The sequence below is a fragment of the Melozone crissalis genome, unplaced genomic scaffold, assembly GCF_028551555.1.
Source record: "Melozone crissalis strain CALT ecotype California unplaced genomic scaffold, PUWL_Pcris_2 ptg000033l_1, whole genome shotgun sequence".
NCBI classification, from domain to species: domain Eukaryota; kingdom Metazoa; phylum Chordata; class Aves; order Passeriformes; family Passerellidae; genus Melozone; species Melozone crissalis.
The window spans coordinates 13,652,327-13,677,924 of record NW_026535811.1 but is presented as its reverse complement, the minus strand read 5'-3'; the positions used below and the strand labels follow the sequence as shown (position 1 = coordinate 13,677,924).

General features: G+C 39.7%; 1 protein-coding gene across 4 annotated transcripts in view; it reads left to right on the top strand.

The window, feature by feature from the left end:
• DGKI (diacylglycerol kinase iota) overlaps positions 1–25,598 on the top strand; it is a 200,111-nt gene that overhangs the window by 98,223 nt on the left and 76,290 nt on the right. For 2 of the 4 annotated variants that reach the window (XM_054281810.1, XM_054281811.1), the window contains 13 exons: positions 4,885–4,980; positions 5,282–5,356; positions 6,572–6,667; positions 8,412–8,494; positions 10,256–10,316; positions 13,327–13,440; positions 13,964–14,101; positions 15,239–15,317; positions 19,230–19,285; positions 20,147–20,209; positions 20,439–20,512; positions 21,761–21,872; positions 24,550–24,749. In XM_054281810.1, coding sequence (XP_054137785.1) covers positions 4,885–4,980; positions 5,282–5,356; positions 6,572–6,667; positions 8,412–8,494; positions 10,256–10,316; positions 13,327–13,440; positions 13,964–14,101; positions 15,239–15,317; positions 19,230–19,285; positions 20,147–20,209; positions 20,439–20,512; positions 21,761–21,872; positions 24,550–24,749 — 1,247 coding nt within the window. The remainder of the gene's footprint in view (positions 1–4,884; positions 4,981–5,281; positions 5,357–6,571; positions 6,668–8,411; positions 8,495–10,255; positions 10,317–13,326; positions 13,441–13,963; positions 14,102–15,238; positions 15,318–19,229; positions 19,286–20,146; positions 20,210–20,438; positions 20,513–21,760; positions 21,873–24,549; positions 24,750–25,598) is intronic. The other 2 variants (XM_054281813.1, XM_054281812.1) reach the window with 1 other exon arrangement.

Below are 25,598 nucleotides of genomic sequence, written 5' to 3'. Positions count from 1 at the left end.
ACAGGGAAAAAACATATCCAAAAGAGAGCTGGCCAGAAATTAAAAGGGAGTTCACATCCTGCAAGGATAATTTTTTCTTTGAAAGTCTGTTTTTACTCCAAGTTCAGCTGAAAGAAACAAGCACTGAACATATGAGGGAGTCAAAAATACCGGTTAAATCTTTTATTTCAGAATAATATTCTTTATTTCAGTCCATCCTTGGGAAGTGACCTGGGCTTTTTGACTCTACCTCCTGGCTGCCAAGAAGAAGCTAAGAAGTTCAGGCTGTAGCCAAGGCATTAAGACAAAAGTAGTCCATGAAACCAGAAAAAGGCCTAAATTGTGACACTGCCTTTAGTTCCAGTTTAGGGATGTGACAGATTTGAGCATGGGTAGGAAGCCTGGTTGTTAAAGGCAAGGAGCAGAGGAAATACATGGATAGAGTTACCAAAAAATCAACCAAAGAGGCCTCTGTTTCTCCTTTAGATCAAGAGAGAGCATAGCAATATTCCTAGCCACCTCCACTCTGGGGAAAAAAAGGCTTTTTTGCCATTTGTAGATTTTCCCCACACTCTTCTTTCTCAGTCTCCTCTGGAGAAATACTTTTTTCTCTTTTGTTGGGGAATGTTTGAGTCCTTGGCAGAGCTTGGCTAATTTTCAACAACTGTGTGGTATTTGACAGATGTATCCATCTTTGACCTTAGAAAAAGAAGTGTTTCTTCAATTCTTTTAATTTTTATTTTACTTAATTTTTAGTAAAAAAGGGGTAAAAAAACAACCAAAACAAAAAACCCCAACAAACCCTGACATGTAATTTTCTTTTGATTTGGCTTTTGCCCAAAGCAAGGTATATCTTCCTTACAATATTTGTAGAGAATTTGCTTGCTTGTCCATTTTTTATTTCAAATTAAAAAATGAATCTAATTTAGGCAATTATAATTTATGGAAAAAAATATCTTTTAAATAAAGGCTTAGAATGTTAAGCCAAAAGAAAGTAACTCTTAGCTTTGTATGCCTGAGTCATGAGCACAGAGAAAGTACTTGATTATTAACTTGCAATCACATCTCTAGTCCTTGAAATTCATGGTCAGTAGCATGCAAACATTATCTTGAGTAGCTGGAGCATTAAATACATCAGAATTGTATTTAACACAGACAATGGGTGCATTTCCATTAAGCTTCCTAATAGCACCCATTGGAGTTATGGGAAATGCATCCTTATTACTTTAGAAAATAGTGATGCATCTTTTGGATGTGTTTTCAGATTTTTTGGCAGAAGTCTTGTTTTCTTTTTTATTGTTTTCTTAGGAAATATTTTTCCTCTCCTGCTGTTTCTGGCCAGCTCTACTTCTATGTATTATGACTCTCTTCACCTTATAGAAATGTTTGGTAAACACTATGAAATATTCTCATCACTTCATCCGGAGAGTACAGACAAAATATTTACAAATTGTTGTAATTTCACATTAAAAAAAATGAATGTGTAATCAACAATGTGTTTTTCACATATTTAACAGTCAGAATAAATATGGCTAGAAGCTTTTTGGGTATAAAATATTTCCTCAGCTCTAATTAACTACTTACATTGGTCACAGACAACTCCTGAACTGAACTCCCTGCTCATATAAAATTGATTTTTAGTGGTGCCTGCATCCTGTTTGTTTGTGCTTTCCTTGAAGTAAATAAGATGGCATTTTGTAGCAAAACCTTGCCCTGTTTTACAATTTTTTATTTTTTGACTGCCAGAAAAATGGTTTTCCATGCTTATTTTGTACAACATGGGTCACCACCTTTCAAATATTAGGCTTGCACAAAGGCCACACTGTGTCTCATTACCAACAATGTTGGGCTAGTGAAGCATCATGGTGTAATTGATTAAAACAAATTTATACTGACATTTATGGTCTAAATGGGGAGCTTTTGCTTCTTATAAGCAACTGATTTAAAGATGAAGAATATTCAGAATGGTTCAAACAGTTTTGGAATTGGTGGTAGCCCTGTGTGTAGTGACCCCCTTACATGAATGGAAAACTCCAATATACCTCTTCCATGTTATCTGTGAGCCACTTCTGTAACTTTTCTACTGATTTCCAGTATTTCTGTATTGTTAGCAGTGCTTTGGTACCAGCTCTGCTTTCCTGGGTTTCCAAACAATTCCATCTCCTAGTTTGTGAAGCAGGTCACCCTTGTTGACTGGTGGTATTTTATTATAGGTGATGTTTGGTAGCCAAAGTGGTGTTAGCTCTGGCACTGGACTTGCTATATGCCTGTGTTGTGGGAGAAAAGTAGATGATAAGGAGGATCTGACTGGTGGATTTACTGATTTAGTCTGTCTTCTGTTTGGGAAGACAAAGGCAGTAACTGTAAAATTCCAAGGTTTTTCTGTTCAAGGTGAGTAAATTGGTGTTTTCTTCTCCTCCTTTGAGGACTGTGAACTAGTTCTGGTGAACAATTACTTTCCTGGGCTTATTTCTAGAGTTCCTCAATTGCTGAGTGCAGCTGGCTTGTCTGACAGTGGTTTGTGAACAACCAGAAGATGGTCAAGATTGACCTTCCCAGAGACTGTTCATTATTAAAGTAATTTGAAAATCAGTGTGCTAAAAGCCTTTGAAAACTGAGGATGAAATGTTGTAAAGGAAAAGGTTGAAAAGTTTCATTGGATTTGTCTGAGGTAGTCCATGGCCTTCACACCATCCAATACTGTACAAGAAGGATTCCAATTACTCTGTTCATCTACCTCAGCTTTCTGAGAGCTATACTGACCATTCAATAACATGAGAAATCTCTTTTTGAAGATGGACAAACTGACATCCACAAAGGAGAGGTTTCCTCTCTAGAGGGAAGTTAGGATTTACTTATTGTGCCCATTTAAAGGTATGCTTTGCTATCAGGTACCTTGCTAAATAACATTGTTTGCTTACAAAACACTCATTACCTTGTTCTGTGAACAAGATCTTATGTATCCATTTCTTCACTTCAATGTGCAAAGACTGCTGATTGTCTTTGGCTGTTACTCTGCTGCATGTTTGCAAAAAACTCCTGTGTATGTCGAAGCAGCTTTTTGCAGTTCATCTGCTACGGACACGAGGTTGCATTTTCTGCAGCAAAGCTTTAGGTTCTGTTGACACTATAGGTGTAGGCATATTTAAAAAAAAAATTAAAAAATAGGTAAAATAACATTGTAGAGATGCAGCATTTAGTGCCTTTTTAGCATGGAAATTAAAATGGTTATAACCATGAATGGAGGCTTAGCCTTAAACTGTTTCTTTAATGTAGTTGAATGCCTTTTCCCACTCCACTGTGGGAATACAATCCCCATTATAGTGGGATTTAATGACAACTGCAATTAATCATTCTTTAAATTATTCTTTTATAATTAATCAGGGTTTTGCTGAGCCATTTTTACCCTTGACACGCATGTGAGCTTTCAGAACATTGGTAACAAGAGTGTGGATTGACTAGATCTCCTCTCTGACCTGTGTTTTGCCCAAACCCAGGGAGAATCCTTCAGAGAATGCCTGAGGAACTGGGCTAAGGCCCCCATGGGAGGCAGCTGTGAATGTAATGCCCCCAAACTTTCTGTTGACATCAAGGCTTTTGTCTGCAGTCAGTGTGACTACTGAGGCAGGGCAGCACAAGACCATGCAGGTGGGATTGCTGATGCACTTGGTAGTCAGTGCAGTCTGTATGGTTTATCATGCTTTCAAGATCACTTTGTATCAGCATGGGGGAGATGATGAACTTATGAACATTTCTTTAGGTGCTTTCTCAAAATATGGTCTAAAATGCCAGATTCCTGAAATTGCTCTACAGAGCTGTCTTGTTTTTAGTATTTTCCGTAAGCAATAAGGCATTGACTATTTCCTTCTTCAGAAATGCTGAGAAGTTGGGACCTTGTGCTCTGTGGCGGGCTTCTCTTGGTCCATGTGATAGAAGGCAATGCCTTTAGGTATTTCAGTTAGATAGCTGTTAGTTTTTCTTCTCAGGAATGTGGAAACATTGACTTGTGCATCTCAAGTGTGTGTCATACCCAAGTCTTGAAATTTTGGAAGTGGTTGATGAGTATTAAGCAAAACTTAGTAGATATTCTTGGTGATGTTGGATAGCAAGCAGGATTAAGAATAAACATCACTTTTTACAGATTTCATGATCTCTGCTTGTTTAGTGGAACACATCTGATCAACGTCAGGACAGAAAAGAACTTTCAGATGAGATGAGTGAATCTTGCTTTCCTGCTTATAACCAGGAAAAAAAAAATCAATGAACTTTCTTCTAATTCCTCATGCTACTTTGTTTCCTGGTGATGGTTAGACTAGAAGTTGAAATACTGTAAAAGTATTTGGAGTATTTCCCATGAGACAAAATTTCAATTATGGAAATGGTTAGGATTTCCTGCAGGTATAACTTCAATTAGTGAATTAAAATAAAGAAAAAAGCATTATGAAATTCCCCTTTTTACTCTTCTTATCACACCAGAACACCTTTTTGCTCTGTGTCACTGAGCAGACTGTCATCTGCCTGGAGAAGAGCCTTAACATAAGTTCTATTTTCATAGATTCTGCACAAATACAAGCACTTGTACATTTTTTTCCTATGTAGTTAAGTGGTATTAATTTTTAAAAACACAACAAAAAATCAGCTGACAAACACCTTCTCTACTTAAATCCTTAAAAATCAGCAATTCAGTTTGTTCCTTAGCAGATGATTGCACAAGTTTCTTGATAGGCTGGAACTGACACTACAGTGCCAGCATCATATGCCATGGTGGCCTACGTTATGTTGAGTCATAATGGTTGCCAGAGCTAAAACTTGTTGTTTTCTTTCCTTAAAAAAAAAAAAAAAAGCAAACAAAAAAACATGAAAAATACCTTATTTATCATGTTTTTTTATTACATCTTTATGCAGGTGGTCTCCATACCAGGAGACGAGCCTGATTGGGCAGGAGACTGGAGCCCCGAAGGGGAAACGGGCGTCTCCTACCCCTTTTGGGAGGGTTGGCAGGTACAACATGTGGTGTTATGTGAGTCTATGGGAGCATCTGATCTTTTTTCCCCCCTCACAGCGTGGGAAAGTTTCCAGTTCCAAAGCACCAGTCTGGTCTCCGTGTGTGGCTTTCTCCATAAACGGTGGTGTGGAAATGTAACGCATGCAGCGCATGTAATTTAAATCTCGAGCATGTGCCAGATACTCTTATCATTCTCCAAGTGGACATGCATGGAAGAGCTTCGTAAAGGGGCTCTGTCTGGGCCTGTCTTCTAAATTTTGTTTTGCTTTTCATGTATTCTTTTTTCTTTTGATGTAGAACTCCTTAAAGACTTCAACAAGGCGAAAGAAGAGAACGTCCTTTAAAAGAAAAGCCAGCAAAAGAGGAAATGATGTAGGTATTCAAGTGCTTTGGATATCATGCTCCTTTTGTTTAAATGTCTAAACACAGACTTAAAAGTTTTTAGGCTTTTTTTTTTCTTTTTTTTCTCATTGGAATGTTTAGTGTATTTTTCCCCTGGGAAATTCCGTGATATTGAATTTGTTGTTAGAAGAGATAAAACTCGTATGAAAAGTTGTATTTTCTGAGTTGATTTTTTTTGGGAAGCAATGTGCCATACTCCAGGAGAAGGACCAGCACCCTAAAGAAAGAGTATTCCCTTGGGATGTAAGAGACTCAGCTCACACCCTTTTTTTCCACTAAGCAGAACTGGGGTGTGAAACTGGGATTGTGAAACCTGTGGTGAGTGCCCTGGTGCAAGGCTGTGGCCCGGATGTGATCCGTTTTAGGATGTCTTCTTCAGGGGATCTCATATTAAAATTGGGCCACAGAGAGAGAAAGCAGTTTATTGATCTGTTGGTTTATTTACCACCTGTCTATAGAAGACCTTGCTTCCATATCCTTCCTAGTGGATTAATTATATAGACAAGAAGCCTCAAGGGAGAGGTGGAGGGAGACTAACCCTTGCACAGCCAGGGCTCTCTGGTTCAAGTCCTTTCTTGCATGGTGGGAGAACTGCAGACCAGAAACTGCAGTCTGTGTCTATAAAATCCCAGGACAGTGCCCTCATTACTGGGCTCTGGGGTGTCCTGCACGGGTGGGGTAGGGAGTAGGGAGGCAAATAGTTTTCCCAAGGATGTATCATGTTGGATCTGTGGCATTTTTTCAAAGGTGGGAAGGCAGCAAGGCCAAGAATTTGAGAGCAGATTATCTGCAAATAAGTGCTTATGCAGCTTGTATGTTCAATGGAATTCATGGAATAAGTAACTTATCTCATTCTATTTTCCTTTGGAAAAATTGTTTGTATTAGAAATAACACTGTCTCTGACACATTAGCAGTGTTGTGTGAATAATTGTGGGGAATAGGGTCAGAAATAATCTCAAAAGAATTTTGAAATAGTTATAAACTACCCTCAAATCATATTTTCCCCTTCCTATTTTATTCTGTTGTCTCAGCTGGATAAATTGCTCTAATTAGGCACCACATTGACATGGCTGTACTATTTCCAGTACCTGAGGTAGTTTTGTCAGAGCTAGATTGTGTCTTCTGTGTGTGCTTTGCCAAAGAATGTTACATCCCTTGTACTGTTCCTTGCTTCTGTTTCTCAGGATAACAAAGGCCGGCCTTTTGTGATAAAACCTATCTCCTCTCCGCTCATGAAGCCACTGCTGGTTTTTGTCAATCCAAAAAGTGGAGGGAATCAGGTAAGAGTATCAGCTGGGTCTGGATTGTGAAGTTTAAGTTTAACAGCAGGGTTTCTGCAAGTGGCTGTATTTCTTGGCCAGTCAGATAGAAAGGACTCTCTGCCTGAAGAAGACTGAGCATCTTCCTCAGAAGAGGTCCTTGCTGTGGAATGGCCTTTCTACTTCAGTAGAGTTGGATGACTGGAATGGGTATTTGAGTGGCTGTACTCCTGTCTCCAGATTCTTGAAAGGAATCTAAAATGATACTTTGGAATTTTTCAGGAGATTTCATCTTTTCACAGAGAATTTAGGTTTCCAGTGAAGCTTTTAGACTTTATCCAAAAAGTGGTTTAGCTTTGCTAGGAAAGGCTTGTTAAAATTACTGAATGTGAAATGACATATTCCTATGGCATCTAAGAAAGATCATTAGTGGTCTTGGACTGTACCACAGAAACCATGTTGCAGTGACTTAAATGCAGCAGACTTAGGACTCTTGGAATGAATGCTTACCAAAGTGAATATTGCCCTGGTTCTGCCACTTTTTGAATATCTAAGAATTGGAGTGCTTTTCAATAAACAGGGCCTTGTAATAGGAAAGAATGGTGTAAGATACAACAGAGGCCTATAGAGCATGGAGTATAGGCACTGCTCATTTTCTCCTCTGTTAGAATTAGAGAGGATTTGAAATTCAAAATAAAAGACAAAAGCTGGTTCTTTTCACAGTCTGTAGTTCAGTGAAAAACTCCTTGCATCAGTATGTTGTGGATGCTAAACATAGGCTGAAGGAGATATTTGGAAGTGAAAAACCATGAAGTCCTGTACCTCCCCCTGGTTCAAATGTTCTATGAACTGCACACAGCTGAGACTGGAAGAATACCTATGGCAAACATCCCATTTATTTTCTCTGTTCTTATACCTTTTCCTAGGTACTATGACTGCTATTCTTGGTTCTTCACTTCAGGGAAGGTGTCAGGCAGAAGAGCCATGCCTAGGAAGGGAGAGCTATGGAAAATTCCTGATGTGTACCCTCAGGCCTGAGGCATTCTTGAACTAGAGCACAAGCTCAGCCCATAGAGTTCTTAGCTCCCTGCTAGTAGTAAGAAATCCTGTCACTTTGTGTCTGGTCAGAACGTGAAGGAAGGGATTTGAGTGGGAGTATAAACCTCAGAGTTTGAGAAAATAGAAATTATACCATTAGGTTGTGGGCTGGCCACACTGCATTGAGTGAGGGACCATTGGGGCAGCTGTACCCCACAAAGTCCTTGACTCCTGCTGCATTAGATGGAAGAGGTTACAATGATGACTGATCATCATGGTGGTGTGCCACTGCCATTGCTTGGACATTGGGCAGCACACTGGTTTTGGCTAAAATCTTGTTCAACTTCTTGCTGTCATGGATAGCTGAGGGTGAGGTGGGATAACAGAGGTTTCTTCTTGTTACAGGTGGTGAGAAGCAGGAGAACAGGTTGCTGTGGGAGATGAACCTTTGGTCTGACCCCAACTGCCTGTTCTTATGGACCATTAGTGATCTGTGTTGTTGGAATTGGTCTATATGCCTGCATGTGCGCCTTGTCCTGGATTGCTATCCTACAGAGCAGTCATTTGCTATGCCACTTTTTAGTTTGTCTTCTTGTTTTATGTTGGTTTTATAAAGCACAGAAAAAAAGAAAAGCAGTTGAAATGCAGTGAATAATGCACACTATTATTTCCAAAAATCATTAAACTGCTCATAACTTCCCTTCCTTTGATTTTTCTCTCTTGCCAGGGCACCAAGGTACTCCAAATGTTTATGTGGTATTTGAATCCACGCCAGGTCTTTGATCTCTCTCAGGAAGGGCCGAGAGATGCGTAAGTACTGGAGCCTTCATTGCTGTGCACCCTATTTCTGATCTGGTCAGGAAAACAGGAGAAGATCCAGCTTGGCTGGATTAGTGACTGTGTGAGGTTTACATATCCAGGTTTTGGTAGAAAGGGGAGTATTCTATTTGCAGAGTGCCCTGACGAAGGAAGGAATGGAGAATCTGACTCCATGTTCTCAGAAGGCTAATTTATTATTTTACGATACTATATTATATAAAAGAATACTATTCTAAAATATGTTAAAGAATGCAGAAAGGATACTTACAGAAGGCTAACAAGATAATAATGTAAACTCGTGACTCTTTCCAGAGTCTCGACACAGCTTGGCCCCAATTGGCCAATGAGTGAAAGTAACCCACAGCAGAAACCAATGAAACAATCACCTGTTGGATAAACAATCTCCAAACACATTCCACATGAGAGCACAACACAGGAGAAGCAATTGAGAAAAAAATTTGTTTTCCTTTTTCTTTGAGGCTTCTCAGCTTCCCAGGAGAAAAATCCTGGGTGAAGGGATTTTTCCAGAAAATGCAAATGCCACAGGGGAAGGGCTGCAGTGGGGGCTTTTGTGAGAATAGGTCAGGAGCTGCCTCAATGTCCAGAGAGAGGCAGGTCCAGAGGGCTCCAAGGCTCACTGAAGATCCCAGTGCCTGACCATTCCCTAATGAATGAGCATTCCAGTGGGGTGAGGCTGCCTCCAGACTGCCATAGCACTGTGCAACTGTCCCTGCTCACTGAGTAACTAACTCAGCTTAGCAAGACAATACCTCAAGTGCAAACTTCTTCCGAGAGAGAGTACCTCTCTTTAAAGGGCTGATATTTGCTGCCAAGGGCTGAGAAACCATCCTTCTGTGGTACTTAACATGGGGATACTGGCTTTTCTTAACCATCTGTTCAGAACTACTTTCACATTTTGTAAATATGTTTTATATGTTTTTGTAAATATATTTACTATAAATATTTTACAGTAATAATGTAAAATCAAATATTTAGAAGAGCAGTCCAAATGTTTCCTATTCAAGGCACCCAAGTTTTTTATTTTCCTGCAGAAGTACCTGCACTGCTGTTCTCTTGTAATGTTTAGAAGCTTTAAGTTAGACATACATTTTTCAGAGCTGTATAATGGGAAAAGGAGGGTTAGTTCCTCTGACCACTCAGCTCTCTACATGTGAATGTCCCTACCTTCATTAGAAAATATTTCATTATGGCTTTCTGAAGGGTGCAACAGAAGGAGCAGGACTTCAACGGGTGCTTTTTTTGGTCTTTCTTGTTGATGTTTAGATCACATAGCCAGAGAAAGAACTCTATTACATATTCTTGCCTTCTGTAGTGTTAAAATACAGTCACTAGTTGAAGAAGCTGTCACATTATGCAAGACTCAGAAACAGTAGCTCAACAAGTCATGATGAAGAACATTAAATATTGTTTTAAAACCTCAATGTTTAAATTTGTTTACTTTAGGGTAAGAGAAAAATGAAAGATTTTGACCTCCCTAGAGGGAATATGAAAATCTGGGAAGATGCTAAACTGATCAAACACTTGTCAGGAGGTGCTGCCTGACATAGAGGAAGGCCTCATTTCACATCCTGGTGGTTTCGCATTTCCACCTCTACTCATATTCTTAGTAATGAATATTTGAAAATGCAGTAAGTGGTGGTTACACTGTCACTCAGCAAAATACATTAAAAATGTCTGCATTGCTGTTCTTACATTTTTCTCCTTTTTTCCCCCCTTTTTCTCCCTGGGCAGGCTGGAGCTGTACAGAAAAGTGCCGAACCTGCGGATCCTGGCGTGTGGCGGGGATGGGACGGTAGGTGGCAGGGGCCTGGCAGTGCCATGCTCTTTGGCCAAGTCATTAAACTCCTCACAGTGGTGGCATTTCCACCTCACCCTGCCTGCAGAGGCACGGAGAGACAGCATATCTTACACTTGTGAAATCTATATTTGTTTTTCAATTTCCTGTGTGGTCTGGCCTGTGAAGATATGAGGCCAGGTTCTCATGTCCAAAGCTCTCTCTCCTTTATGCATAAAGATTTTGTACAGCTTGAAAGGAATAAAAAGTAACTCTGCTGGCCTCCTCTCATTATATACACTAGATCTGAGGGTTAACTTAGTGTCTGGGAGCCATTATATCTTAATTTCTGCTCCTTCCTGCTAGACCCTGGCAGATCCAGGTTCAGCACTTTTCTTAACAACACAATTTCTGTGTTCCTGGATAAGTGAATAGGGTCAGGTCTTGAAAGGATTTGTGCCTTCATTTGGAGAAAAACTCTGCAGCTCATGGTCTGAAGGTCATGAGTGGTAATGGAGTTATTATAACTGCATTCTCTTTCCAGTACTTCAAAATATTTTAAATCTCAGTCTGTGACACTGAATGCTAATGCAGTTGGAAAACTGACCTTTAATCTCTAGGGTCTCAGTTCCTCAACATGCATTTGATGGCAATTTTAGCAGTAAGAATGATAAGGAAAATGCATTACTACTTACAAGATCAGTGATTGGACAGAACATTTCTATGTAGATGTTTAGGGCATGGAGAGCTGGTTGGTTTATTTTGTAGAGAGCTGAATCCCCTCTTTTAGTTCACCTTGGCTTGAACTTCTGGGGGATTTTTTCCAGCTTTTGTGGGTTCTTTTAAAACCCCAGGGGTAGGGATCTTAATATCAATGTTTCCCCTGCAAGAATGAAGAAAAAAATCCGTGATAAGACCACTGCCTTGCTGGTACATGGGAAAGCAAGACATGACTGTTACGGAATGATGAACTTTTCCTTTAAACATGAAAGGCAGTCCTTTAGCTGGAGGCATCAGCTAAGAAAAACTATTTCCATCTGTTTTCTTTCCCATCTGAGGAAAGGGGAAAAAAGATTATCATTAAGATATTAAAAGAGAAAAGAATACAGCTACATTAAATCAGACCATCCTGTTTCCCTTTGCTGAGCTGTGCGAGAGGTGGCAGCACCTTCTCATTAGTATGAGCAGTGCTCCACTGTTACCTCTGCTGCTGCTCAGTTTGAAACAAATTAATATCTACTTATTCCCAAAGCCATTACATCTAGAAATGAAAAATCTGGCTCAAATGGACTTAATGAATATGCAATGAGACCAGATGTTACCTCTCATTATTGAGGTGAATCAGAACTTTATAGTAACTTTTCCATTGTCACTTCAGGGCAAAAGTGGAAAGCTTTGCTTTCAAAGCAGTCAGGAGCTTTCTGTTTACAGGGAAATGATAGTATGTGTCATCCTGTATTGTGCAACTACTGTACAAGGTTTAGAAGTGACCTCAAGTTAAATAGCAATGTTGTCCTTATAAATGGAAATTTGTTCATCAGTTAAAAGCATTTACCAACGTGGTGGGTATTTTGATCTTACCTGTAGCAGTGGGAGGCTGAAGCACAGGTGTGTGGATTAAGTCAGTGGCAATGACAATGACAACTTCTTTAAGAAGTCCTGGCCCTACTGATGTTATCTTGACTTGTTATTCTGTCTCCTGTTATCAGTGCAGAAGTATAGATATTTTAAAAGAGAGGATTACTTACCTCTGAAAAGCCCTATAAAGACCTCAGTATTTTTGGTGACATCCAAGGTCATGAGAGCTGTAAGTACTTGAGATGGCTGTTGTCAGACAATGAACTCAAGTAGGGGATCACATCCCAGATGAATGCTTTAATAATTGGACGATTGGTTATGATAAATAGCTGTCTGATAAATGCCATTTGTGCAAAATTAAATTTATTTTGAAGAGACTTGGAGAAAGAAACACCCTAGAATACTAAATAGCATGGTGGTTTCTGTATTTATCAGGCCACCCCCTCTGCAGTCCTTCAAACTCCAGCTATTTTTCCTGATGGCTATGTTATGCTGGATGCCTTTTGTGAAGCTACCCTGGTTTGGGTTGAGAATATCTTTGAAATCACAGTAACGTTATTTGGGGCGAGAAAATTCAATCCAGCTATAGTAAGGATTTAGGTTTTCTGTCATATTTAAAAGTTCACATTTGCAGTAGAAACTGCATCTTTGAAAACTGGCAACAGGAAAAAAAAGTCCTATGTTATTTTTTATTAATTCTTAATCTAAAAATGCAGCACAGGTTCTTCACTTTTTTTTTTTTTAAAGTGACAAGTAGTTTAAGGAAGAGTCCTTTGTTTTTGCACCAAGAATTTCAGTCATCAAATTTTGATAACATCTTTAGCAAAAATTCTTTGTCCTTTTTGAAAATTACCATTTAATGAGAGCAAAATAATTTACAGTAATTTGTTCCTTCTGGCTAGATTTTTATTTGAAAGCTTGATGTAGTCCAGAAGAAAGATAGACGAAATAGCTCTCTGAAATAGCTAATAGCTTAGGATACAAAAGAAACAGATTCACTGTTCCAGTTCAAAGCCTCCAACCCTGAGCTGTAGTCTGCCTTTTAGTCTAGTCTTTTATTCTCTTATTAGATATGTGTGTGTGTATATATCTGTATATTATATATATATAGATATAATGCCTTGTACTGATTGAAATAATTCAGGACTAAGGTCTCTTGTATGGGAGAGGGAGACTTGTGAGCAAGTTCATGCTTGGCAGGACAAGTTCTGAGATGCCATGCTGTTTTAATGTGTCTCTCATTTTCTTTCATAGCTGTTTGTCAAAGGTAGAGTTTCTTTTGACACAATGGTAATTTAAAAAAAATTACCTTGAATTGTCCATATTGTTCTTCATTCAGTTTTAGATTTCCTTTACTTGATCTTCTCTGTAAAAAAGAATGTGATATGATCAAAATATGTCCTTTTCCCTATAATATTCCTAAAAGTTCTCCTAATTTTCCTTTTTATAGGTGGGCTGGATCCTGTCCATCCTTGATGAGCTGCAACTCAGCCCTCCACCTCCTGTGGCTGTCCTTCCACTTGGCACTGGGAACGACCTTGCCCGCACCCTCAACTGGGGTGGGGTAAGGACTGGCTGGGGTACCTTTATGTGGGGTTCTCAACTCGCTGCTCGGATTTAGTTCTGTGGGGTGGAATTTCCTTTTAGCTAAAATAGCAGGCAGGGCTGTGTCCAAGATCTGTTTCGCTCTGGCAGAATGGTTTGCTTCAATTTGCAGTCTGGGATTTTGAATTACTAATGCTGTTGTTGCAATAAAAGTGTACATAGATGTATCTGGTATTTCAGGCCAAGTAATAAGAACAGTAAACAGTCTTCTAATTTAAGCATAATTTAAACTTTCTCTTTGTTTATCCTTTATTACAGCACTGGGCTTATTCCAGGAAAGGCAGATATTCTTTGAATTCCTCTCCTTATGGCCTTACTTTGCCTGCTCTAGACTTGTGCACCTCAATAGTCACTTATTAAAATGCTTGATCAAAAATGTATCGAGGGTTTCAGGCATGTGTGAAAGGAGGGAAGTCTGTAGGTAATTGGTAACTTGATTTGTTTTCATCATCTGTGGCTGATACTCTGGTCTCTGCTGTCAGGGTTACACAGATGAGCCAGTGTCCAAGATCCTGTGCCATGTAGAAGATGGAACCATTGTCCAGCTGGACCGTTGGAATCTCCAGGTTGAGCGCAACCCTGATTTGCCCCAGGATGAGCTGGAGGATGGGGCACGTAAGGTTAGAGCCTGCTGTTTCCCATGGGAGCCACAGAATGCTTATGAACCTCTTTGGGTTACACTTCAAGCAGCATGGGTGGGGAGTTCTGCAACTTTTAAATTTTCTATTTGCATCTCTCCCTTTGATTCTTTTCATGTGTCAGCAATTCCGGAGTTGTGCGAAAGGCATTTATTTGTTGTTTGAAACACCCTGGCATTGAACATTTATGTCAGAGATTAAATTCTTGAAAAAAATCCCTAGCATTTTATCAGATAGGTCATTGTTGCTTTTCTCTAGTTGCAGGAAAACTGCCATCCATTGCCCAATTAGACAAAACTAAAAAGAGGATGTAAAATTTAATTCCTTAGGATTTTGCTTATGGATACCAGCTGTTTCCTACTTTACAGCAAGGTGTAGTGTATTTTTGTATTTAACTTCTTTTTATGTGGGTCTCCATATAATCTCCACTAGTGTATCTTGGTAGTTGAAGAGTGGGAAGATTTTTGCAAGGAGATCACATAATTTATCATTTGGACTGGAGATGTTGAAAACACCACAAAACTAAAAAAACCTCCTGATTCTGTGAACTATTTTCTTCTTCTCAGTTAAAATTTCCAGCTTATCTGTTGGATGCTACAGTTGCCTCTCTACAGCCCCGCTGGGTGTGTGAAATAATGAAGAGGCCAGATGTGTGCCTGCCTGCCTCATGCATCCTCAGTAGGATTAGGGCTTCTTCTCTGGGACTTGGCTTGCTCCTGGTTATATATGGAGTGAGAAGAACACAGCTGGAGCTTCATTTGCCGTGCTGAGCTTGAAGAGCCAGCAAAACCTTTGAAAACCTTTGTGTTGGTGATATGTTAAGTGGTGCAGCCTTATGGGAAATCTAAATGACAACATAAGGAACCCTTTAATGTGCTAACACACATATGATCATAAAGCACTGTAGGTCTATTTGTGTTCTTCAGGCTCTTGTATCTGATTATTTTCCACAAGCCATTCCTAACCTTCAGAGCAACCTTCTGCTTACATTTCCCTGATATGTTCCACTTTGTTCTTAGTAGGTTTCCATGATGAGCCAAATTTAAATAGTTAAACCCTGGTGTGTTGAGAAATGTTCCATTCACGCCGTTTTAATGTCTCTTTATTATCTAATTACAGCTTCCCCTCAATGTCTTCAATAATTACTTCAGTCTTGGATTTGATGCACATGTTACACTGGAGTTCCATGAATCCAGAGGTAAAATGAACTTTTTATTTCCTTAGCCTTGTGGATGGGCAGTTATTTTATTAATAAGAAATAGAGTTGGATTTAACATCCTGTTCTTATAATTCAGAAGTAAAGCTGGAGCATAAAACATTAAGATACATACAAGAAGAAAAAGTGATTATGTCATGAGTTTCCAAGGGACTTATGATTAGAAATGAAAAAGGTATAAAGAAGACTGTAATGTACTGGCAAAAAAAAGGCTGAAAGGGAAGCTTCACAAAGTGTTAGATCTTGTAAAGGAGATAATATATGTCAGGTGTGAGTGTGGAAGTGGAGGGAAGACTGGAAGTGGCAGGAATGTAATTTTTTTCTCAAACTGAACAGCTGTTACCCATGGATCAGTATACCATAATCTGGACTTGGTACAGACCCAGAGTTCTCTGTGCAAGTTAAATTCTTGACAATTCTGTGCACATTTAACCCTTTGAGCAGCTGTAGCACCTTGTCTGTCCCCTTGCCAGCTGCAGCTATGCCACCCTGTACAGACTGACAGGTGGCTTAAGGACTGATATGAGCAGCTTTGCACTGATATGAACCGCTATATTTATATGGTTTAGGCAGGTGTGCTTGTAGAAACAAGCCTTGCTCAGGTGTCTGCCTTCAGCTTTTGGTTAATCCAGCTTCATATGCAGGTATTTTTTCTGAAACACAGCCTTCCTCATAGTCACTGTCATACTATCAGAGTGTCATTTCAAGATGAAAAGATAGCACTCTAATGCCAGGCTAAATAAAGAGCAGGATACATGATGGAATGAGCTAATGCATATTTTATGATGTTTAAGACTGCTTCAAGCTTTAGGAATAATAATGAGGGGCCACAAAAGGGCACAGGAATGAAATTATGACAGCTGTATGCATTTTTTTATGAGTGCATGTCACTCTGCATTGCTAATGTGACTGTGAATATACTGTATAGATTGAATGCATGGCTACTTTCTCATTTAATGGAGGCATTATTTAATAATGAAGTTATGGAGCCCTATAAAGGATGAATGTTATTCCAGACATGCCAGGGTTTTAAAAATTTACACGAGTGAAAAAGCACTTGGCAGAGCAAGCTGAATGTCTGGGTATGTATGGCCAGGAGAGCTTCTGTAGCACAAGTCCTCACTTCTGGTGTCATTCTTGTCTTCTCAAATGCTGAAATATATGAATTCTATGCATTTTAGAAGAGGATAGGTTATAGGAAAGCCTTGAAGGTGTTGCTGGTGTGTGGGTTGTGTTGTTTTTCATGTGGACTTGGGGTTGTTCTGCCTGGAGAAGAAAAGGTTCCTGGGAGCACTTACTATAGCTTTTCAGTACTTGAAGGGGTTTTAGAAGAAAAATGGGTCCTGTTTCAATAGGACAATGGCTCTAAGCAAAAATAGTGCAAGTTTGGACTAGATATAAGGAATAAGTTTTTAACCATGAACATGGTTAAAACACTGGCACAGGTTGCCCAGAGAGGTGGTGGGAGCCCCATCCCTGGAAACATTCGACGCTGGATTGAATGAGGCTCTGAGCAGCCAGATCTAGGTGAAGATGTCCCTGCCCATTGCAGGGGGTTGGACTAGATGGACTTTAAAGGTTCCTTCCAGCCTAAGGAATCCTGTGTCTTGGTGAATTAAGCAATGCAAAGCAGATTATGATCTTATTTACCACTGAGGATAATCCAGAGAAATTCTTAGCAATGGTAGCAAAATGTAAAGTACTTTCACAGCTATAGCACTTGTGCTCTTGAGGTAATTGACTGCTTGCATTTGCTTATGTGGAGCTATTGTAATCACATATAGATTAAAACAAATGAATATCATGCCTGAAAACCAAAATAAGCTAAATTGATATGAGCTCTCAGCCAACAGGACATTTGAAGCAGTAGATATTGGTCAGCTGTTATATTTAGAATAAGCAGTGATTGCAGTGTCTCAGAGGAACCTATATATTAATGTGGTCTTTTCCATGGCAACTTCTACACTTGTGACTTATCAGATTGAGACTTGAGGTTGGATCCAAGTCTGATGGATTTAGCTCTGCTTTTTTGGGAAATGTTCTGGGTACTGGCTATTTCCCGCTTCCTCCATTGGTATCCTTATGCTTTGGTAGAGCATGGAAGATGCAATTTACTTTATCCCTGCTGGCATGCTGTTTGATCCCTCAGCTGTGCAGGACTGTTCATTTGCAGGAAACTTCCCCACAGACACAGACAGAGTCTTACACATTCAATTTTTCTATTTTGTTGATGGTTTAGGAACAGTGAGGATGGAGTGAGCCTTGGATATGTACTCAATAATTCACTTCTAATAAACCTAAGGCTCTATTTTCCATCACACAGTCCTTCCACCCTACCTGTGCTCATTTGTGTTGGCAGAAGTAGCACCAGTAGGTTGAGGGACTGCTGAGTCCCTGACATCAGAAAGGTTCCTTTTCCTGTTCTAAACTGGGGTTTTAGTTAGGGGGGAGTGTTTGTCATAAGATCCATGTAAGGTCCAGTGCTGTGGTGTCTGCTGTCTTGAGCCATTAGGGATACTCACATGAGGGAATGTGCAGCACAGGCACTAAGCCTTCAGAAGCCTTCTGCTGCTTAGCATGGGGTGTTGAGACTCTCTGCAAAGAGCTGTGAGCTCAGTAAGTGAGATGAGATTGACTTATGCAATTAAATTCATTGTTTGAAGTAGAAGTGGCCCTGACTGAGTTTGAGTCACCTGTGACACAGCAACAGATATAGTAACTGAGCCCACAAGCAAATCAGAAACCTCAAGCAGCTCATTCTTACAAAATGGAGCTGTATTTTGTGAGATGTAGTGGCTTTCAAGAGAACTGGAAGTATTGTTTTAAGTGGTCATTTGACAGGTAATTTGGATGTGTCCATGCTAGTATGATGCTTTAGCCAGAAGGACAACCTTGGTAGTTTGCTGTTCTCACTAGAGAATCAATGAGCCAGGGTGAGTAGCTGGCACTGACACTGAATACAAGGTCAGAAGGGCTGCTTCTGGAATCTCTAGATGCCACAAACAAGGAAAGCAGTTTCCAAGGAGGCTCAAGAATGAACTATATTCTGGGAAATGTGCCTCATATAGGGAGATTAGGGAACTCCATTTAGCTTATTGGAAAGAAGGTTAAGAGGCTATTTAATCACTGCCTGTAAGTATTTACTCGAGGAGAAGGTATCTGATAGTTGAAGGCTCTTTAATCTGACAGGGAAGTATAACAAGATTTAGCAGTTGGCAGTTGAAGACTGAAAATTTCAGGATTGGAAACCACCACATTTACTTTAACAGTGAGAATAATTAACCATTAGAGGTACATTACTACTAGACTTAAAATTCTCCATCTCTTGGAGTCTAATCAAAATGAAATGGGTTTCTAAATAGGTTTTAGAGTAACCAATTCTCTTTTTCCTTTTTTTTTATTTTTCTGCAGAAATCTTTGGGTAGAAATGTTTATTCCTTAGTAACTCTATAACACATCAGAATTTAGGGGCTGTTTCATCTTTCAATTTACTAGTGCTTTACTCCTGGTTCAAAGCATGGGTTATTGTTCCATAAATTTCTAATAATTCTTACAGATTTGTTCTTCACTGTTAGAAACAGAAGTCTAAAAATTCTATTCTATCATAAGATGAATAGTCTGGGAGGTGTTAAATTAACTGATTGAGTTCTTGTTACTTCTTTGCTCTATTTTCACACTCTACAAGAAAAGGGAAGAATTCAATATCAGTGTTTGAAATCTGATATCAGAGAAAGGCACAGATGGAGGACTCACACATGGAAAACATATTTATGGTAATATTTTCTATGAGTGATAAGCTGAAAGCACTGTAGTGTTGGCAGAGAATGTGAAGGTATAATGAAGTCTGCTGGTTTTATTAGGGTGTTCATACTTTTTTTCCTCATCCTTTCACAGAAGCAAATCCAGAGAAATTCAACAGCCGATTTAGAAATAAAATGTTTTATGCCGGGGTAAGTACAGATTTGTCTTACAGAATGGTGTTAACTTAGTTGCTTGAATGTCTTCTTAATTGCCTTCCCCCTCACTTTCTCACATCAGGAGCTCTTGCCGGTTTATTCTGCTGTTACAATTTCAAGTGCAGTCATGCTGTTTCTGGCAGTGCCACACACAGGTGTCTGTAGGAAAGAGCCTGTGGTACTGTTATTATACAGAGCTGGGCAGGTGAGAGAAGTGCCACTCCTTTGGACACAGTCCTGGTCATATCTTGGTCCCTCTGCTTCTGGCTTATAAGCTTCTCAAGGCACTGCTCTGCTTCTTTCAGGGCTTGGGCACTGCATTGGTACTGACTTTGCTAGAGGAATTCTCAAAATTTTGGCCTGTAGCTTTGAGGAGCAGCCTTGGATGTAGGATGGTGGGGAGTGCAGGGCACAAATGAGATATTTGGAGTGATTAATGATGGGTGAATATGCCCATATAATTACCCACTTGTGCATTCAGGAGGCAAATAGACAACACTTCATTCTAAAGCCATTAAGAGTACACACTAGTTTGATAATGAATGGCATATAATATACTTCTAGATGATAACACCCATGTGCCCTAAATATGGAAACAAGTATGTGAGCAAGAATTTGTGCTTAATGGCTCAGGATACCATTGAACTTTGGTGTTCAAGGACTTTTTTTCAGTTAAGCTCTCAAAAGCAGAAGTATGACAATTTAAAACAATAAAATCAAATTGTGTCTTCTGAGAGAGTAAGTTTGGCCAAAGGAGAGCATATTGGCAATTAGCTCTGTGGAGGGATAAGAACTGAGGGAAAAAAAAAAGAAGAGAGGAGGTGTTGACAATTCCTGCACTGATTTCTGTTGCAGGCAGCCTTTACAGACTTTCTGCAAAGAAGCTCAAGAGATTTATCCAAGCATGTTAAAGTTGTGGTGAGTATAAGAAATTGTGTCATAGTGTTGTGGGAAGGGGGTGGAGGTGGAGGTTTGGAGAGAGAGTGAGGTGAGAGTTTAATGGCTCTGTTACTTTTCAGTTTTGAGCATGACATTTGCAACACATTCCAAGGAAAGTCTTGGGAAAGTTGTTACAAAGCAGCAACACTTCTCTTGTCTGTGGCTCCATTCAGCAATTTCTCTGTGCTCTGTCACTTTGGCTTTGTAGTGTGATGGTACAGACCTGACTCCAAAGATCCAGGAGCTGAAGTTCCAGTGTATAGTGTTTTTAAACATACCCAGGTAAGCTCAAGACAGATTCTTGAAGTTATGCAACAAAAATAACAATAGTTTTCAAGACACCTAACAGTTTTCCTAGGCTGAGTGAATGTGCAAGAAGCATTTTCTCACCTCATTGAGAGCTGGCTCCTTATAATGCTGTTAATGAGCTATGCAGAATGGCTTCAGAGTGCAGCAAAACCATTCCTTAAAAAGTTGAGTATACTGATACAGTAGAAATGCTTAACAAGCACACTTTGGAAAACTGTGTGTCTTACCTGCAAACAAGTTATTAAAGAGATAGATACCTGGTCTTTTGCTTAATTAGAGTCCAAGTGTGGAAAAGCTGGACAGGGAGAGGAGGGGACAGAAATGGAGAGAGGGGAAGGATGAATATTTTAGAAGTTAAGGAATACCAAGCTGCTGAAAGTAGTCACAGTCTAAACATGTTACAAGGTGTCCTTATTTTTATTAAGGCTGGATTATCAAAAGTTGTTGGTCTCTTGTTCTCTAGAACAGTAGTCTCCAAACTTAATTTGATTGTGCATTTCAGTCAGTAAAAAGCTTTTGAGAACCACCTCAATAAATGTATATTTATAAATTATATAAATGTTCCTCTATTCTAGTATTAAATAAAATATGTATGTTTTTAATGTTTGTTTTCTTATTGAAAGTAAAAGTAATAATTGTCTTCAAATGCTCTAATTGTCTTGTCAGTTGTGGATTTTTCTTGCATGAACTCTACTTTGGAGACCATTGCTTTAAGAAACCTCCTACTCTGCTCCACAGTCCCAAGCACTTAATCTTTTCAGTCGTGTACTGCAAGCTTCTGCTTGGTGTCACCTCTCCAAAGTTCCCCCTTCTACCTCTTTCAGATCACTTTTGTATTTATTCTCTGATGGTAGAAAAGAGAGATGTCTCAGCTGTATCTGTTCCTGCTTCTTATTTCTCCCTGCCTCCTCAAACTATGCAGCATTTTGCATTCCTTGTGCTGAGCTAGCAGGGAGAGGGGAAAGAAGGGCAAAACAGCTTTATGGCTCAACAGCTTACCAGCAGGAATCAAAGCTAATAGGGAGTGCTCCTGCTCTCTGACCTATTTCCTGGTGTCCCCCCATTTTCCTCTCAGAGAGGACCCTGATAAAATGCATGGCGGGTATATCTAAGGGTGTTGTATCAGCTTGGGAACAAAGAGAACAGCCTGAAAGGCTAAAAGTCAGGACCTCTCAGAACAAACTGCTCTCTCCAACTGGCTCTCCAAACCTGTCTCTGTAGGTATTGTGCTGGCACGATGCCCTGGGGGAACCCTGGTGACCACAGAGACTTCGAGCCGCAGCGTCACGACGATGGCTACATCGAAGTCATCGGCTTCACCATGGCCTCGCTGGTGAGTGCAGGGGGTGCTGCCAGGCTGGGAGGGCTCCCTGGGCAACTCTGAAAAATACTCCTTGTTGCTGAAAATCAGATGTGCTTCCCCATAGTCAGATGCTCTGCTATTAAATGGCAGAATCAAATACTTCTTTTCTAATAAGAGAAGTGTTATTTAATAATAAAAAGTATTACTTGCAAAATGTGGCTGATTTGCATGTGCAGTGCTCTGAAGTTAAATGGCAAGATTATTACAGTAAGAACAGTATGATAAGAGCATGAAGTCATGATTTTACTGTGGCAATGTTCTGTGATCAAATAAACACTCCCTTTTCTCTTTAACTTTTGTATATTTCATTCTATAGCATTAATGTCTATTTTTAAGTATTGCTGGTATATAAATATGAGATGTATAAACTTATATGGACATGTAGTTTCTATATGCTCACCAAAAGTCTTGTGAAACTTTAGCAATAGATGTGGAAGACTTTATTAGTATTTCTTGCGTGAATTTTATCTCTCCTTTTTACTCTGCTAGAAAAAGGAAATTCAGCCAACAATTTTGTCAGTGCACCTCCTTCCAATGCCATCTTTAAAATGAGCTAAAATTGAGATACCATAAAAGCAATCTTGCTATAAATATCCTGGTGTCCTGCTATGGCAGTGGCCAAACACTGTGACAGTGCCTTCAGGGGGTGGTTAAATGCAGACAGAGTTGGCAATTTTCCCCATGCTTGCACCAGCCTCCCTAAGGCACTGGAGCTTGGGCTTAGTGTGGTCAGCAGAAGGCCCACAGCTGGACTTGCTGGCAAGTTTTTATAGCTCACACAGCTCCATGCCTGGAGACCTTTGTTGCTGCTGTCTCATGTAAGCTAGTTTAAAAGAAAAATGGATAAGCCTGTTTTAGCTAAATTCCCTTGTTGTGTGACCTGCCCTCAGTCCACTTTCAGTAAATACCTACAATAATGGTGTTTGTTTCCTCAAAGAGAAAGTCAGGCAAATCTAATCTTCAAAGTAAGCAAAAGGCAGTCTTGGTCAATCTTTTCTTTAAAAGTTTGTCTGAGTTAAGGATACCTTCCTGGACTTTTTTTTTTTTAATGGATCTAGTGGATTAGGGAAATAAGCGGCAAGAAAAATTTTGTTTATTAGCCATCTTGTGGAATAAAAGTGAGGAGAAGTTTAGGACATGTTTTTGAAAATGCTGTCAAAACTTTAGCATGTACAAACAGACAGTTTTCAGTCAGAGGAGTTTTTTTATTTTTGCCTCTAACACAGTTCTAGTCAATGGAAGTGACTAGACAGGTCTCAGAAGCTACCAACAATTTCAGTTAGGGCTGAATTTAAGAAGTAGGGCCCTTTGAGCTTCTGTTTCTCTTTAAAGGAAGCCTGGTTGAGAACTGTGGGTCTACAGGTGTGCTTTGGTTGTGATGCTGAAGAATGATTATAACCCTCGACAGCTTTGATATAATCCTAACTTGCCTTGTATGTCTCAGATGTGCTTGTTGTACCTAAGTGAGTCTGTGAAACCAAGGGAAAGAGCTACTCTATAAACAGCATTTATAATTATTGATCATATTGTCAATTGATCCATAATATTAAGTGCACTGGCCTTGACTTGTGTTTACACTGTTCTCTGTTAGCATTGCATTAATATGAGATTTTTTTTCTGCATCTGAGAAATTAGAGTGAATTGTCACATAATAGTCATATTCATTAAAAAAATACGTTTCTGCTCAAACATGTCTGCCTAGAACTTGAAGGATCTGCTCATTGTCTTCCTTGCTTAATTTCTTTGAAATGAATTCTTTAACATGATAGTTAATTGTTTTAACAATGTCCTTCTGCTTGCTCTTTTCAGCCTGTCTAATGTTGAGGTTGACTTGATGTGTAAGCTTTCATGATAAAAAATTTAAATTTACTAATTCACATTAAGGACCATTCTGTTCAGGAAGGGGTGAAAATGCTTTCATTGTGCTCTTTCAGAATAGCTTAGGTATGGAGTACTGTGTAAAGGATGCTGCCAGCAAAGTGGCATTTTGGATTTGTTAACTGCCTCAGCTGCCTCTGTTCTGAGCTGTCTTTTCCCTGCTTGTCGGAACCCAGGGCATCTCTCTGGCTGTCCTGGATGGCTCGAGCCCCTGCCAGGGGGCTCAGAGGCTTTGGCACAGAGCTGAATTTGACCCACGGAGCAAATTGACATCTTTTTATGCAGAATTACAAGTCAAGAGAGTTTAAGCAGAATAATTGTTAGCTTGTTACAGGGTGAAAAGTAGAATTTTGAGGTTTCTAGAATGGGGGCTCGGAGTCCCAAGATGGAGGAATTTGGATGTGTTTTGTCCTTCTTTCTCCTTCTTCCTAGCCCCCATCTTCTGGGTGATGGTGGCAGTTTTGGATTGGTTTAAGGTGAATAACATAGGTGATAGGTATTGGGAAATTATTGTAAATCAAGTACACGTACTTTTTAGTATAAAAGACAACACTGACCTGCTGAACAGACCTCGGCAGGCCAGAGAAAGAATGTTATAGATAAGAAATAATAAACAACCTTGAAAACCACAGCTGAGGAATCCTGACTCCTTCTTTGACTGCCGGGCTGGGAAAAGACTTGTATGTATCTCGGGGTCCCTCTGACCAGCAGAGACTCCAAGACCTGCTTGGTGTTTTGTTTGTTTGTGTGTTTTGTTTGTTGCTTGCAGGCTGCTCTCCAGGTGGGCGGCCACGGGGAGCGGCTGCACCAGTGCCGGGAGGTGACGCTTCTGACGTACAAGTCCATCCCCATGCAAGTGGACGGCGAGCCCTGCCGGCTGGCCCCCTCCCTCATCCGCATCTCCCTGAGGAACCAGGCCAACATGGTGCAGAAGAGCAAGAGGAGAACCTCCATGCCTTTGCTGAATGAGTGAGTTGCACACGTGCATGTCCTAGAGGCAGGAAGCCCGTGTGGGGCAGTGTATTCTGTCGTGGATTTTGCATGTACTGGACTTGCAGCGCATTTGAAAAATAAATTAAAAAGAAAAATCACATCTTCTGAAGTCCCTTTTCACTCTATTGTAAATACTTACCTGACTTTCTTTTACTCTTTATCTTCTGAGTTACTCTTGTCTTGCTTTCAGACTGGTGTTCTATCTTTCTGTTATGTATTTATTTAGAGAGGTTTCTGCAGGCTTGGCAGTGTGCCCCTTGGCTTCTGATGGTTCTGCATATGTATGCCATTTGCCCTTGAAGTTTTTTTGATTTAGTTTCTCAGCTTTATTGATCTGCTTTTCAAGCTGCATTGAAGACCCCGTAAGAAATTGCCACAATCAAGAGCTAATCAGGACATATTTCAGTCTTTGCTGTGAGCACATGCTGCCTGGCAGAGTCTATGGAGAAAAATTTGAATGTCCTGAAAGAACTGTTTGTACTTTGGAAGAAATCCTTCTCCAGTATAGAAACTCAAATGAGAAATGAGTATTGTAAATGTGAATAGAGAAAAGCTAAGATTGGAGACTAGTAGCTTGCGAAGAGGAATACACAGAACTAACATTCCTTATCATGATTACACTTTCTTTACCAGTACTGCAATTATAATTTAATCAGAAGAAACCTAAATAGTAAAATTTTGACCCATGAAAGTGGCCACCCAATAAAATAATTCAGATTATTTTGTAGAGGGTATTATTGTAATCCTTGTAGAGGTCTTTATTGCTGGTAAAATGACTGTGCAAGGGACTTTGCTGTTTTTCATAAAATATTCCAAATACAAAGC